At 37.2% G+C, this 16,326-nt stretch overlaps 1 protein-coding gene across 5 annotated transcripts in view; it reads left to right on the top strand.

Moving 5' to 3' along the window:
* ADAM22 (ADAM metallopeptidase domain 22) overlaps nucleotides 1-16,326 on the top strand; it is a 275,390-nt gene that overhangs the window by 177,270 nt on the left and 81,794 nt on the right. For all 5 annotated transcript variants that reach the window (XM_049768924.1, XM_049768940.1, XM_049768929.1 and 2 more), the window contains 3 exons: nucleotides 3,177-3,259; nucleotides 11,229-11,292; nucleotides 13,384-13,453. In XM_049768924.1, the coding sequence (XP_049624881.1) occupies nucleotides 11,233-11,292; nucleotides 13,384-13,453 (130 nt within the window). In that variant the 5' untranslated portion in view covers nucleotides 3,177-3,259; nucleotides 11,229-11,232. The remainder of the gene's footprint in view (nucleotides 1-3,176; nucleotides 3,260-11,228; nucleotides 11,293-13,383; nucleotides 13,454-16,326) is intronic.

The raw sequence follows: 16,326 nt of genomic DNA, 5'->3' as shown, positions 1-16,326 counted from the left end.
ATTCCTGAAGAAAGCTGTAATACAAAAATTAATTTCTATGATTATTTATAATTATATGTATCCCCAGTTAAGATCTGTAAAATTTGAATGATCATATCCCACATTGAAGAAGATCCCACCCCTCACTTGATGTTTATCCTTTTCATTAAAGTATCTTGGAAACATTTGATAATGGTTCAACCAAATTGATTTATAGTGTTAGGCTTTTGCACAGCACAGATGGTTTCTGATCATATGCTGTTTTGGAATGATTCCGATTTTTCAGATTCAGAATTATTGAAAGATTCTTTTCCTTTACCTATTAGTTTCTTTATAATGGAAGACAGCTTTAAAAATGAATCTTAGCTGGAGAGATAGTATATGGCTTAAAACACTTGCCTTCCATGCAGCTGACCAGAGTTTGATCCCCAGCTCTTATATGGTCCCTTGATCATTGCCAGAAATAGCTTCTGAGCACTGCACCCCATATACACTTTACTCCACTACAGTAAAAATAAAAAAGAGCTTTTGTCCTTTTTTCTGATTTAATATAATATTTTCATAGTTCGTATTTTAAAGAAAGTTTGCATAACATAAAAGCTTTTCTTGGCTTGGTCTTCAAGCCTGAGTTCTCCCTTGAACATGTATCTCACTAGTTGTCTTGATGTTTCTTTGCTTGATTATTTCTACTTTGGAGAAGCCTGGTTTCTCTCTCAACATTCCTTTCCCTTCACATCTAAGTAAGTTTCAATTAAAATGTTCTTTCAAAGCCAGAGTAAAAGCATAGCAGGTAGAGCTTTTGCCTTGTATGGAGCTAGCCTGGGTTCGATCCCTGACATCCCATATAGTCCCCCAAGCCAGCCAGGGGTGATTTCTGAGTGCAGAACTAGGAGTAACCCCTTAGCACTGTCAGATGTGGCCCAACAACATAAAAAAGTTCTTGCTTCACCAAAATTATTTAAAAATAATTTTATGTGCTTTGCCTCTGACTTATTTTCCATGCATAAAATTTTTGTCAACCTTTATTTCTTCACAATATGATACGATAATCCTAGTATTTATTTTCTCTGCTATCGCTGTCTTTCTATGTGCACTTCACCATGAGTCTTAGATCTCTGAGAGATATGATTGCATTATATCATTATTTAAGTAGTCAAATGCTTTTAGGTAATATTATCTCTTTATCCAGGTCAACTCATTAACTATTAGCTTCTCATGTTTGGTCTACTGAAAACTAGATCATTGATTTATGGTAATATCAGACATATTCAGGATTCAAGGGCATTTTTTACAAAATAATCTTTCATAAGCTTAGACTCTCATTTTATATATTATTCTGTTTATTAGCCCAACAGATTGTAATATAAATATGAATGTTGATATAAACCACAGCAACAAAATATACTTGGGGAAAGCTTAGATTTCTACTTCCTACTAGGATCAGGACCAGATTACAAATACAATTAATATTAGCACAGGAGAAAAGTCTCAGACCTTTCATTGGTACCTGCACAAAGTTCACACCTTTACTTGGCCACTTCCCAGGTAAGCAACTTTTGTTTTCCGAGATTCTGGCCTCCTCTGTATAATATAAATAATAATTGTAGGACTAATGTGAGAATTTTAGATGAATATATATAGACTCTAGAATAATAATTTATATACAGTGATTATAAGGGAAACAATATACATTTATTGAATAATACCAGGGACCCAATATTTTTCTAAGCCCTTTATATATTTAATCCTGAACAGTTATTAGAGATTATTATACCCATTTGACAGAAGCCACTGGCAGATTCTTTCACTTGCTGTTCATTGCATGGTTGGTAGTTGGAATTGAAGTTCACTCTTTGAATACCTATCCTATTTCAGCCCTACATAGGAAGCCAGTGCTCCAGTTTCTAGTGCCTGGATTTGTTTCTTTATTTCTTCTCCAGAATTTGTGACCTTCAGGGTTATGTTCTCTGTCAGACCTATGTGAAGTACCACTACCTAATTCTGTACCAAAGTACTAATATCAGATATATAATATCTGATATTATATATATATAATATAATATATAATATAATATATTATATTATATATATAATATAATATATTAATATATTATAATAATTTTTTGGAATTCAGGTGTGTGAAGATGTTTTCAACCTCGTTCCATTATTATATCATCCTGTTCTTTCCCCTCTACTTGTCAAAGAATGTTTAAAGTAGGGTTTACCTAAGTGGAAAGTAGTTAACATTTATCTCTTTAAAATACCCATGCAATTACTCTTTCCTTTTAATTAGTTTAATTAGAAGCTTTAGCCTTCGAAGAAATGGAAAACTAATGAAGGAATGAAAGTCTAACTCATCAAACTTTATTTATCAGCACTTATCAAACTTTCCCATGCTTAAAAGTCATCTGGAATCCCTGTACAATGTCAGTATTAATGCAGGTATGTCTGGATAGGGATCTGATGTTCTATGCTGCTGATAAGTGCCTGATTGTTCCAGTGCTGCTAATCTGAGTACTCTGAGTAGCAAGGATATAAAGCTTGAACCACCAAGCAAGGTGGCAGATTTCCCTGTATTATTTTAACTAGGAAATTCAATCCAAAGGAACAAATTAGTCATGGTGGAATTTATTGTGCTGACTTGAAGAGACCTATCAATTTCAAACCCTATGTTAACTGCTTATCAGAAAAAAAAACTTTTATCAAAGAAGAAAATAGTAGAAGTCTTTCAGGTTTATAAACACATTTTCTCCTTCACATTAATTTACTGAATCTCAAATGACATGTTTATTTTTATTTATTTCTGTGTAAAAATTTTTTGTCTTGCTCTAGACCAAGCTGAGTTATTCATGACCAGGGAAATAGATGATGAAACTCATTCTGGTGCAGAGCCCAGATGTGTATTTCAAATACTGTCTTCTTTGCTCCTCCTGACATTAACTACATAAAAGGGAAGTTAGGTCAACTTCTATTCCCCATCTTTTGTCGAGAGTCAGTTCAACAGAGGCGTTTATGAATTATTCTGTTAGAAATGACCTGATAACCTTCACTTGGATGATGAATCATTGTGCAAAGCATCACACAGGGCAATGTAATGCAGCAGAAATTTAAAATGTAATGTAGGCAGAAATTTAAAATGATGGGGCTGATTCTATCTGTGACAACAGAGGTTTATGTTCTCTCTTTATTTTTTTCAGGGAGGAGAGCATTGCTATTACCAGGGCAATATTAGAGAAAATTCTGCCTCATTTGTGGCATTGTCAACTTGCCATGGACTTCAGTAAGTACTCTATTCAGTGAGTGACCCCATTCACCTCATCCACTCTTTTCACCTATTTTCTTTGTTTTAAATTCACTATAAATAATTTTCACATTTTATGTAATGGAATCGTTTTAAAGTAGTGGTGGAACTGACATGTTTCTCTTGGGCCTTATCAATCAAGTATATTTTAAAAGTAGACTTGCAGAAACCAGGAGGGAAAGATAAGAAAAATATTGAAAACATTTTTCTTCTTTCATCCTATTGTGATAGGAGACATATGAGTAATTCTCATCTCTTTTTCTGTGGATATTTAGTCTCTGAGTGTTAGTTTCTCTTTCTCTTTTTTTTTTTTTTGTTTTTGTTTTTTGGGCCACACCCGGTGACGCTCAGGGGTTACTCCTGGCTATGTGCTCAGAAGTCGCTCCTGGCTTAGGGGACCATATGGGATGCCGGGGGATCAAACCGCGGTCTGTCCAAGGCTAGCGCAGGTAAGGCAGGCACCTTACCTCTAGCGCCATCGCCCGGCCCCCGTTTCTCTTTCTTGATTTTAATATTTACCTCTTTATGGAAAAATATAAATTCACTTCTTGAACAAAAAACAAAAGCTGTAAAGAACCTCAGAACTCCTGTGTTTTGCTTTATTTTCTCACTCAAACCCCACCTAATTTAAAGCAACATAGTGGGAGGAGTCTACTCTTTTTAGTAATCTCCAAGGACAATGATTCATTTTTCTTTGAGCCTTTGATTCCTTCTTCATACCCTTCACTATCAAAGATGCTTTCAATTATATAATGAGGAAAACTGCTTCTACCTCCATATTGTCCACAATGGTTAACACAAGGTGGCGTCTTCATTTGCATCTTCTGTCACCAGCTTGGTCATTCCATGGCCTGCTATTTAGGCTCCATAATCATCTATTCCTTTTTGTTTGTAGGACTTTTATTTTTTGGCACAGAACAAGTTAACACTCCAGAGTTGTCCCATTTTTATTTGGAAACTTTAAAATACTTCTTGTCTGTTACCAAATTTAGAAATGTGGCCTTTTCATCTAACAGCTTCTATTGAATGTTGTATGTAAGCCACAAGGAATATTAAGGTACCTGGAGCATGAGCCCTGATCCAAAAGAGCTCAGTTTCCTGGGTAGACTAGACCTAGCCCAACATTACACCAAGGAATGTGATGCAAACCTATTTATTTCTCTGCAAGAGGAGGACACAAGGAGAAATGCAAGCTGCAGTTGGGCATTTGAAGAGCAAGTGAGATAATTCTTGAGACTTCAAAGAAATTCTCCTTGAAGAAGATAAAGTGGACCTACCAAAAGCCTATTACAGAATCATCCAAGAGAAGAGTGTTAAATAGATGTGTCTCAAAGAAAACTAGGGAAGGATCTAAGAGTAAAGATTGTGTGTGTGTGTGTGTGTGTGTGTGTGTGAGAGAGAGAGAGAGAGAGAGAGAGAGAGAGAGAGAGAGAGAGAGAGAGAGAGAGACTGAGAGTGAGACTGAGACTGAGACTGAGAGAGAATAAGAGAGAGGGAGAGAGAGGGAGAGTCATTTGTTGAAGTGAAGCCTCTGGTCAGATTAAGGTAGGGCTGGGATAAAAGAAGGTGCCGGTGAGATGGTGCTAGAAGTAAGGTGACTGTCTTACAAGCGCTAGCCAAGGATGGACCCCGTTCTATCCACCCAAGCCAGGGGCAATTTCTGAGCGCTTAGCCCCTTAGCCTGGAGTAACCCATGAGCATCAAACGGGTGTGGCCCAAAAACCAAAAAAAAAAAAAAAAAAAAAAAACCAAACCAAACCAAACCAAACAAAAGTTAGTCGGAGCCAAGATCAGCTTAATAGCCAAGGAAAAAACCAATGGGCCCAAGACACATGCAAGATTTTTGTGTGCCTATTTTTGTTGCATGACATTTTTGCTGCTTTTAAATATATTCTTAGAATAAAATTTTCTTTTTTTCTTTGTTTACAAGCACTAAGTCAACTGTGCTTAACAACAGAGGATTTTTTTTTTACAAGCACTAAGCCGAATGTGCTTAACAGAGCTGTTTTCTTATCTGGAAAAAGAAGCATTGGATATAATGTTTCAATAGTAATATCATCATACCTATCATAAGATAAACAAGCACAAGGTCACCTATACCTTCCCACATTTGTGACAACAAATGAATATTGTAGAAGTGTGATAAAAAAATAAGAGGCTCTGGGGGCCTGAGAGATAGCACATCTGTAAGGCATTTGCCTTGCAAGCAGCTGACCCAGGACCAATGGTGGTTCTATCATCTCATATGATCTTCTGTGCCTGCCAGGAGCGATTTCTAGGCAGGAGTAACCCCTGAGCACCACCGGGTTTGGCCCCCCCCCCCAAAAAAAAAGGCTGCATCACCTCCGTCTTCCCCTTAAAATCTCAAATTTAGACGTGTATTGGAATCCTCTTGGTTCCTTATATATGTAGTTCCAGTTTGCTGTGAGAGTCAGAAGGTGGTTTTTAACTGCCTTCTTGAAGACCCGGGGACCTAAGGCTAATAGTACCACTAATCCAAACCAGTCATTTGCCGAATGATGGAAAAATAACTTTAAGAAAAATTCTTAAGGGGCTGGAGAGATAGCATGGAGGTAAATTGTTTACCTTGTTGCAGAAGGTTGATGGTTCGAATTCCAGTATCCCATATGGTCCCCCGAGCATGCCAGGAGTGATTTCTGAGCATAGAGCCAGGAGTAAGCCCTGAGCGCTGCTGGGTATGACCCCCCCCAAAAAAAAAAAAAAAAAAGAAAAATTCTTAATCTTTTTCTTATAATTGTTTGAACTTAGTAAATTTTATTTCTCACTTTAGAAAAACTTTTTTTTAAATTGAACAAAAAGAAAGAAATCAAGTCCACCATATGTTTTTATACACTTTCAGGGTTATTTACAAGCATAACTCCATGATCTAAGATTTTTTTCGATGACTATTTTAGATAAATTTACTCTTATTTTTCTTTTATTTGTCATTACATAATTCTACCTTCTAAACAAAATTTGCTGAGAAAAATTTTGACAGTATTACTTAATATTAATGAATATTTAGTTGAGTTGACAGAAACATTAGATACTACATTCTTTTTATCTATGACTCATCTTTTATATGGTTCAAGTATATATTGAAATTTTATTTATTTATTTATTTATTGAGTCACTAAACTTAGCTGAAAAGTAGAATGGGGGAAATCATATTTATATTCCCTTTCCATAAGTTATTTGCAAGAGGATTTTATTTTAAATTCAAAAGATTAATAGGTAGGTAGCATTTGTTCTGGTATTTTGATGTTATGACAAAATTTCGTTACTATAGAAACCTTACAAAAATGGAATCAAATGTTAGTTTATTGCCCTCTTGTGGCAATTTGTGAAAATGATTTCCATTTTTTTCAATTTTAATTTTATTGAAACCATTGGCAATCCCAATACTGTCCATGTCCCTCCACCAATGATCCCGAAATGCACTCCATACCATCCCACCTGCACACCAGCCTGCAGGTGTAACAGGCCCATTTTATGTTTAGATTGTTAAATTTTAGGTCTCTTCATTCCATTGCTGTTGCCTATGGCTTGGATATTTAATTCTGTTCTTTTTTTTTAACACTACCAATGCACTTGGCCCTTGACCCCTATTCTTTTTTTTTAATATTTTTTCCTTTATTTAAACGTCTTGATTACAAATATGATTGTGATTAGGTTTCAGTCATGTAAAGAACACCCCCCTTCACCAGTGCAACATTCCCACCACAAATGCCCCGGATCTCTCTCCATCCCATTCCACCCCCACCTGTACTCCAGACAGGCTTTCCAGTTACCTCATTCATTCACATGATTATGGTAGTTCTCTATGTAGTTATTTCTATAACTGCACTTGCCACTCTTTGTGGTGAGCTTAATGAAATGAACTGGAAGTTCTCTGAGGATTGTTGCAAAAATGACTTTTATTTTTCTTAAAACCCATAGATGAATGAGACTATTCTGTGTGTGTGTCTATCTCCCTCTGGCTTATTTTGCTCAGTATGATAGATTTCATGTACACCCATGTATAGAAAATTTTCATGACTTCATCTCTCCTGATGGCTGCATAATATTCCATTGTGTATATGTACCACAGTTTCTTTAGCCATTCGTCTGTTGAAGGGCATCTTGGTTGTTTCCAGAGCCTGGCTATTGTGAATAGTGCTGCAAAAAATATAGGTGTGAGGAAGGGGTTTTTGTGTTGTATTCTTGTGTTCTTAGGATATATCCCTAGGAGTGGAATAGCTGGGTCAAATGGGAGCTCAATTTCCAGATTTTGGAGGAATCTCCATATTGCTTTCCATAGAGGTTGGACTAGATGGCATTCCCACCAGCAGTGGATAAGAGTTCCTTTTTCTCCACATCCCCGCCAGCACTGATTGTTCTCATTCTTTGTGATGTGCGCCAATCTCTGTGGTGTGAGGTGGTATCTCATCATTGTTTTGATTTGCATCTCCCTGATGATTAGTGATGAGGAGCAGTTTTTCTTGTGCCTTTTGGCCATTTGTATTTCTTTTTTATCAAAGTGTCTGTTCATTTCTTCTCCCCATTTTTTGATGGGATTAGATGATTTTTTTCTTGTAAAGTTCTGTCAGTGCCCTGTATATTTTGGATATTAGCTCCTTATCTGATGGGTGTTGGGTGAATAGTTTCTCCCACACGGTGGGTGGCTCTTGTATCCTGGGTATTATTTCTTTGAGGTGCAGAGCTTCTCAGTTTAATGTATTCCCATCTGTTGATCTCTGCTTCCACTTGTTTGGAAAGTGCAGTTTCCTCCTTGAAGATGCTTTTAGTCTCAATGTCATGGAGTGTTTTACCTACGTTTTGTTCTATATACCTTATGGTATCAGGTCTGATATCAAGGTCTTTAATGCATTTGGATTTTACCTTCGTACATGATGTTAACTGGGGGTCTATGTTCGCTTTTTTGCAAGTGGCTAACCAGTTCTGTCAGCACCACTTCTTGAAGAGGTTTTCCCTGCTCCACTTAGGATTTCTTGCACCTTTGTCAAAAATTAGGTGATGTATGTCTGGGGAACATTGTCTGAGAACTCAAGCCTATTCCACTGATCTGAGGGTCTGTCTTTATTCCAATATCATGCAGTTTTGATAACTATTTCTTTGTAGTGCAGTTTAAAATTGGGGAAAGTAATGCCTCCCATTTTCCTTTTCCCTAGAAGTGCTTTAGCTATTCGAGGGTGTTTATTGTTCCAGATGAATTTCATAAGTGTTTGATCCACTTCTTTGAAGAATGTCATGGGTATTTTTAGGGGGATCGCATTAAATCTGTATAATGCTTTGGGGAGTATTGCCATTTTAATTATGTTAATCCTGCTAATCCATGAGCAGGGTATGTTTCCATTTCTGTGTGTCCTCTCTTATTTCTTGGAGCTGGGCTTTATAGTTTTCTTTGTATAAGTCCTTCACGTCTTCGTTGACCCCCATTCTTTCATATTTGTATTTCTCCTCTTCCACTTAGCTTCTTTTCTTCTCCTTGCTATATTCTTGGGCCAAGGGTGTTAAATATAACTCCCATGGAGATCATTGCATTTCTTATTGTAGTTATTCTAAATACCATATATAAGTGATATTATTCTTTATACTTCTTGCTTACTTTAAGATAATATCTTCCAGGGCCGGGAAGGTGGCGCTAGAGGTAAGGTGTCTGCCTTACAAGCACTAGCATAGGACGGACAGCGGTTCGATCCCCCCATATGGTCCCCCCAAGCCAGGGGCGATTTCTGAGCGCATAGCCAGGAGTAACCCCTGAGCATCAAACGGGTGTGGCCCAAAAACCAAAAAAAAAAAAGATAATATTTTCCAGTTCTGTCCATGCTTCTTCAAATTGCATAACTGCATCATTTCTTACAGCTATGTAGTATTATATATATATATATATATATATATATATATATATATATATATATACACCATATCTTCATGATCCACTTGTCTGTAGTTGATTCCAAGAACTACTAAGTATTTCAATGAATGTGTACATATATATCCTTTTGGATGAATGGTTTTCTGTTCTTCAGGATAGATACCCAAAAAAGGGATTGCTGGGTCGTATGGTTTGACATTTATTATAGCTCTTTCCATTGGCATCTTTTTTGAGATCTAAGTCTTGCAGTGTTCTACTATATTTTCCTCAATGAATTTTATAGACTTGTGTCTAATCTCAAGGTCTATAATCCATTTTGAATTGACTTTTGTGTAAATTGTGAAATATGGATCGATCTTTAATTTCTTACATGTGGTTATCCAGTTGTTCCAATACCATTTGTTGATCCCATTTCAGTAAAAGGATGGATTAGAAACCAGATGATCATACCAATTTTTGACAAAATTCAACACCTATTCATGATGAAAATCCTCAGCAAAATAGGTATGGAAGGAACTTTAAGATAGTAACAGCTACCTATAAACAACCAAAAGTATTCTTACTGCCAGAAAACTGAAAACATGTCTACTAAGGTCAGACACTACACAAGGATGTCCACTGTCTTCACTCTTATTCAACATGGCATTAGAAATCCTATCAATAGATATGAGCTATTAGACAAGAGAAGGAAATTAAAGGAATCCAAATTGGACAAGAGGAAGTCAAACTATTTCTATTTGCAGATGACATGATGAAATATATAGAAGACCCTACAGAATCCACAGAATAGATCCTAGAAACAATAAACTAATACAACAAAGTGGTCTGCTACAAAGTCAATATACAAAAGACAGTTTCATTCCTTTATACAAATAATGACTTAGAGAAAGAGATCAAAGAGTCTATCCCATTTAAAATGGTGTCCAAAACTATCAAGTACCTAGGAATCAACCTAACAAAAGAGGTGAGAGACCTATAACATGAAAACTTCAAAACAGGGGCCGGAGCGGTGGCACAGTGGTAGAGTGTTTGCCTTGCATGCACTGACCTGAGGATGGTCCTCAAGCCAGGATCGATTTCTGAGTGCATAGATAGGAGTAACCCCTGAGCATCACCAGGTGTAGCCCAAGAACAAACAGACAAGCAAAAATACCTTCAAAAACACTTCAGAAAGAACTTGAAAGTCTAAGGAAATAGAAATCATTCCATGCTCATGAATTGGAAGAACAATATCATCAAAATGACCATCATATCTAATCTACTATATAGTCTCAATGCAATCCCTCTTTAAATTCAAGCAACATTTTTCAAGGACTTAGAACAATCAATTATAAAGTTTGTGTGGAATCATGAAAGACCTAGAATAGCCAATTCATATTGAAAAACAAGAAAATGGGTGGCATCTCATTACCTAATTTGTAGTTCTACTACAAAGTCATAGTGATCATCAAAACAGCATGGTACTGGGACAAATATAGAATCTCAGACCAATGGATCAGAATAGAATATCCAGTGACAAATCCCCAAGCATATGGTCTAATAATCTTTGACAAAGGAGCCAAGAATTTGAAGTGGAATAAAGACAGACTCTTCCACAAATGGTGTTGGAATAATTAAGATAACAATGTATAATTTTTTTGTTTTTATTTGACCCTTTATTATTGTTATTCTATTGGCTTTTGAGGGTGCAGTTCTAACTACATCATAGAAAGCTAAGGAGGATTTTGTTACCTTTCTTTTTTATGAGTTTTTCAGCTGACTTTGCTTAGAAATTTTTAGAATTGTGTGTTAGAGGGTGGAATTAAAGACCATAATTACATCATGTCAATTCAAAGTGGACAGGATACAGTATCCTACTGCTTAAGGAACATCAGATGAGGCCTTTCTTCTCTTGTGTGATGTGTGTCTGTGTGTTTTCTAGGATGTGTGTGCAGTATATGGTAGTGATGTGTGGGACTGGGAAGTGGGCATTGAAATGTAAACTTAACCTTCAACTGCTGCTTATTTTAAATTGATCTAGCGCTAAGGTAGAGTGGATAGCGGTACCAAATTATGTTCTTTCTGTGACAGTGGTATGTTCTATGATGGAAACCACACCTATCTCATTGAGCCAGAGGAAAATGACACTTCTCAAGTAAGTACTCTTTTCATTTGGCAAATATAAAAATTGATACTGGGAGCCTTTACATTCTAACCCCCCTTATTTTATATTTTAGTCAAGAGAATTAAAAATATATACATATAATAAAATAGAATTAGTATTATAAATAAATAAAAGTTTAATTATAATCAACAATTAAATATTAGATATTAAATTTATTCATGCCTCCATGTGTTTAAATTTCTTTAGCTTCTTTTATTTATTTTTTTAAATTTATTTTATTTATATAGTTTTTGGTTTTTGGGTCACACCTGGCAACGCTCAGAGGTCACTTCTGATACTGCGCTCTTAGAAATTAACCCTGGCAGGCACAGGGGACCATTTGTGATACCTGGATTCAAACCACCATCAGTCCTAGTTTGGCTGAGGTGCAAGGCAAACAAACACCCAACTGCTGTGCTATCTCTCTGGCCCCAGCTTCTTTTATTTTAGAGATTATTTTATTCTGAGTTGTCTCTAAATTTTTCTGTGTGTCTTAATCTGCTAAGACAATCATTGCAAAACACAGAGAATTTTCAGGTTAAAAATTAATTTTCTTGGGGCTGGAGCAGTAGTGCAAGTGGTAGGGCATTTGCTTTGCATATGCTAACCTAGTACAAACTGTAGTTCAATCCTCCAGCATCCCATATGGTCCCCTAAGCCAGGAGCGATTTCTGAGCACATAGCCAGGAATAACCCCTGAGAGTCACTGGGTGTGGCTCAAAAGCAAAAATAAATAAATAAATAATTTATTTTCTCATAGTGCTAATGACAATGACTAGACAGCCATAATCAGAAAGGTCAAAGTTTTGACTACTGTTCCTCACAGAGAGAAAAATGACCCCATACTCTGTCTTTTTTTGACCTTTATCACCTCCTTTCAGGCCTATCTCCAAATGCAATCTTAAAGGCTAGAGTGATAGTATAAAAATAAAGCCTTTGCCTTGCACCCAGCAGATCTGCTGCCAATTTGATGACTGGCACTGAGTATACTCCCCAAGCACAAAACCAAGAGTAAGCTTTGAGTACCACTGAATAAACAAGCAAAAAACCCTCAAATGCATTTACAGTATAAGTTAGAGATTCAACATATGAATTCAGGGAAGGGGTATACACATGCAGTCCATAACAGATCAAAAGATCAAAATCTTAGACATATGATTTCCATTTCCCCCTTTACACCATGTATTCAAGGGTTTTGGAATTGTCAAAAAGACTCTGTTGATGAGGTTTCAAAAAATTAGAGATTTTCTTAATTTTCTCCTATAGTAAAAAATTTTATTTCCTAGATGTTAGAAAGAACTGAGTTAATATACTAAATTATAGCTAGCTTTATGTACAAAAATACTCTTTCCTTGTGTTCTGGAATATTTGCCAGACATTTAGGAAGACAAATAAATTTAAAGGATAACCATTGTTTTGCTGATCAGAAATAATCTACATTCTGTACCATACATTAATTTTAAGTACTTTCTGTCAGTTATGTTACTTTGACTCAGTGATATTTTTAAGGTTAAGCTTATGAAAATTGACTATTACCTATTATGATTATTGAGTAATCAAATAAGTTATGTGAATATTCAAAAGGCAGCTTTTGCTTCTTTGGCTTTTCACAATAAAAGTATGCCAGTAGAATTTTGTAGCATATTCCACTTTAGACATCTGCTTATAGCAATCCTCTGGTCCTCAATACCAGAAAAATGGTTAGTTCTGCTGTATTTGCTTGCAAAGCTTTCTTGGCTCTAAATCAAGGGCAAGGATCCATAAAAAGGTACTAGTATACAGTCACACACACATTAACCAATTTTCCAGACATCTTATTTCTCCTTAGGGCATTAGGTTTGTTCATTTAGTTTCCATTTCTAGTGTGGACTTCATGAAGGCATTCTGCTTCTAACTGACTCTCACTTGAGTGCAAGGAGAGCATATTGTGAATGGTGTGAATGGGAGGGTTTGTGTGATGGTGTGTAGCTATTTCAAACCCAGAAGGGAACTCCTTAGAACAAGGATCTCTGCTTCTGAAGCTATGGTTATCTGAGGCTGGAGATAGCTGGTGCTTAACCTCAATTGTTTGTTTTATTTCAGGAGGAGTTCCATTTTCATTCAGTTTATAAATCCAGACTGTTTGAATTTCCCTTGGATGATCTTCCATCTGGTATGCTATTACTATAGTGATTAAAAAACTAATAATGTTTTAGAGCTTATAATTTATAAATATTTTAAAGTAAACCAAGTGACATTAAGGAGAATAATATGCAAAGTGACTTCATATTGGTAGTACATTAATTTAGAGACATTGAGTATTCTAAGGAAACTTTTTAAATATATAATTCAAATTAAGATGTATAGATGGGGCCGGAGTTGCAGATCAGGCTGACTGCTGGACCCCTAGGCCCGGCAGACATTTTGGGACCTCCCCCAGCCTGCATCAACCTGGGAACTTTGACCTCCTTCAGCATTAATCTCTTCAAGGCATGTCTCCTGAGGCGTGTGTTTTCTGTTGGAGTTGTGGATTGTGGACATTTGGGGACTTCTCCTGGCATCCCCTGACGGCTTGCCTCGGCTGAGCATTAATCTCTTCAAGGCGTGTCTCCTGAGGCGTGTGTTTTCTGTTGGAGTTGTGGATTGTGGACATTTGGGGACTTCTCCTGGCATCCCCTGACGGCTTGCCTCGGCTGAGGTGAGTGTTTGGGGGCCGGAGTTGCGGATCAGGCTGACTGCTGGAACCCTAGGCCCGGCAGACATTTTGGGACCTCCCCCAGCCTGCATCAACCTGGGAACTTTGACCTCCTTCAGCATTAATCTCTTCAAGGCGTGTCTCCTGAGGCGTGTGTTTTCTGTTGGAGTTGTGGATTGTGGACATTTGGGGACTTCTCCTGGCATCCCCTGACGGCTTGCCTCGGCTGAGGCGTGTCTCCTGAGGCGTGTGTTTTCTGTTGGAGTTGTGGATTGTGGACATTTGGGGACTTCTCCTGGCATCCCCTGACGGCTTGCCTCGGCTGAGGCGTGTCTCCTGAGGCGTGTGTTTTCTGTTGGAGTTGTGGATTGTGGACTCCACCTAGCCAATGAGTACCACCACAACACGTAGAAAAACCCACAGCGTAAGCGTGACAATGGGGAGACTACGCAGACCAACTTCAACCATAGAGAATGAAGATGGAAACTCTGATGACCCAACAACGACCAACTACCTAAGCAGTCTTTCAGAAATGGAGTTTAGAGACGAAATATGGAGGTTGCTAACAGATATCAAAGAAAGTATAAATCAGAACACTAATAAAAATCAAGAGAATATGAAGATAGAAATCAGAAAACTCCAAACTGAAATATCAGATCAGATAACAGGTCTGAAAAACTCAGTAGACGAATTGAAGAACATAATGGATGAGCTTTCCAACAGGTTAATAGCAGCTGAGGATAGAATTAGTGCTTTAGAAGACGAGATGCATAACAACTTTACACAGCAGAAGAGATTGGAAAAAAGCCTCAAATCAAATGATCAGACAATGGAAAATTTACTCAAAGAATATGAGAAGATGAAAATAGAAGTCTTTGATAAGCTCAACAGAAACAACTTTAGAATCATTGGAGTTCCAGAGACCCAAGAAGAAAATCTTCAGGAAGAATCAATGCTTAAGAACATCATCACAGAGAAACTACCAGAGTTAAAGAAAACATGTGACCAAATGCATGCCCGAAGAGTACCAGCTAAAAAAGACCCCAGTAGAAACACCCCAAGACACATCATAGTCACCATGATGAAACCCACCGATAGAGATAGAATACTGCAAGCAGCAAGATCGAAAAGGGAAATTACATTCCAGGGAGCATCCTTGAAATTTACAGCAGACCTGTCACCAGAAACACTCAAGGCCAGAAGGCAGTGGTGGGACGTAGTGGCAAAACTCAATGAAATAAATGCTTCGCCAAGAATATTGCACCCAGCAAAACTAAGTTTCAGGTTTGACGGATGTATACACGGCTTCACAGATAAACAACAGCTCAAAATCTTTGCAGACTCAAAACCAGCCTTAAAAGAAAAACTGAAAGATCTACTCTAAAAACAAGACAGAACAAAAAACACACCAAACTTCTACACAAAGATGGCAATAAATCCCATGACAATTATTTCTCTCAATGTCAATGGACTAAATGCACCAGTTAAGAGGCACAGAGTGGCGAAATGGATCAAAAAACTGAAGCCAACCTTCTGCTGTCTACAAGAAACACACCTGAATAGTCAGAATAAACATAGACTCAAAATCAAAGGCTGGAGGAAAATCATTCAAGCAAACAACACCCTTAAAAAAGCGGGGGTGGCCATACTAATATCAGATGACACAAACTTTATACTCAGAAAAGTTGTAAGGGACAAAGATGGATATTATGTACTAATCAAGGGATTTGTACAGCAAGAAGAAATCACTCTCCTAAACATATACGCACCGAATGAGGGTCCAGCAAAGTATTTAATACAATTGTTGACAAATTTGAAGAAGGATATCAATAATAACACAATAATTGTGGGAGACCTCAACACAGGCTTGTCAACACTTGATAGGTCAACCAAATGGAAACCCAACAAAAATATACTAGACCTGCAAAGAGAAATGGATGAAAGAGGCCTAGTAGATATATATAGGGCACTCTATCCTCAGAAACCTGGATGCACATTCTTTTCCAACGTACATGGATCATTCTCCAGGATAGATCACGTGCTGGCACATAAAACATACCTCCATAAAATAAAAAAGATAGACATTTTGCAGGCTGCCTTTGCTGACCACAAGGCTCTGAAGTTAGATGTGAACTGCAAAGGGACACAGAAGAAAAAATTTAACACCTGGAAGTTAAACAGCCTCATACTCAATAACCAGTGGGTCCGAGATGAAATCAAGGAGGAAATCAAAAGGTTCCTGGAAACAAATGACAATAAAGACACAAACTATCAGAACTTATGGGACACAGCAAAAGCAGTACTGAGAGGAAAATTTATAGCTTTGCAAGCACACATCAGGAAGGAAGAAG

Source organism: Suncus etruscus, chromosome 1 (assembly GCF_024139225.1).
Source record: "Suncus etruscus isolate mSunEtr1 chromosome 1, mSunEtr1.pri.cur, whole genome shotgun sequence".
Taxonomy (NCBI): Eukaryota; Metazoa; Chordata; class Mammalia; order Eulipotyphla; family Soricidae; genus Suncus; species Suncus etruscus.
The sequence above is the reverse complement of the archived record's forward strand: the minus strand, read 5'-3'. Positions and strand labels throughout refer to the sequence as shown.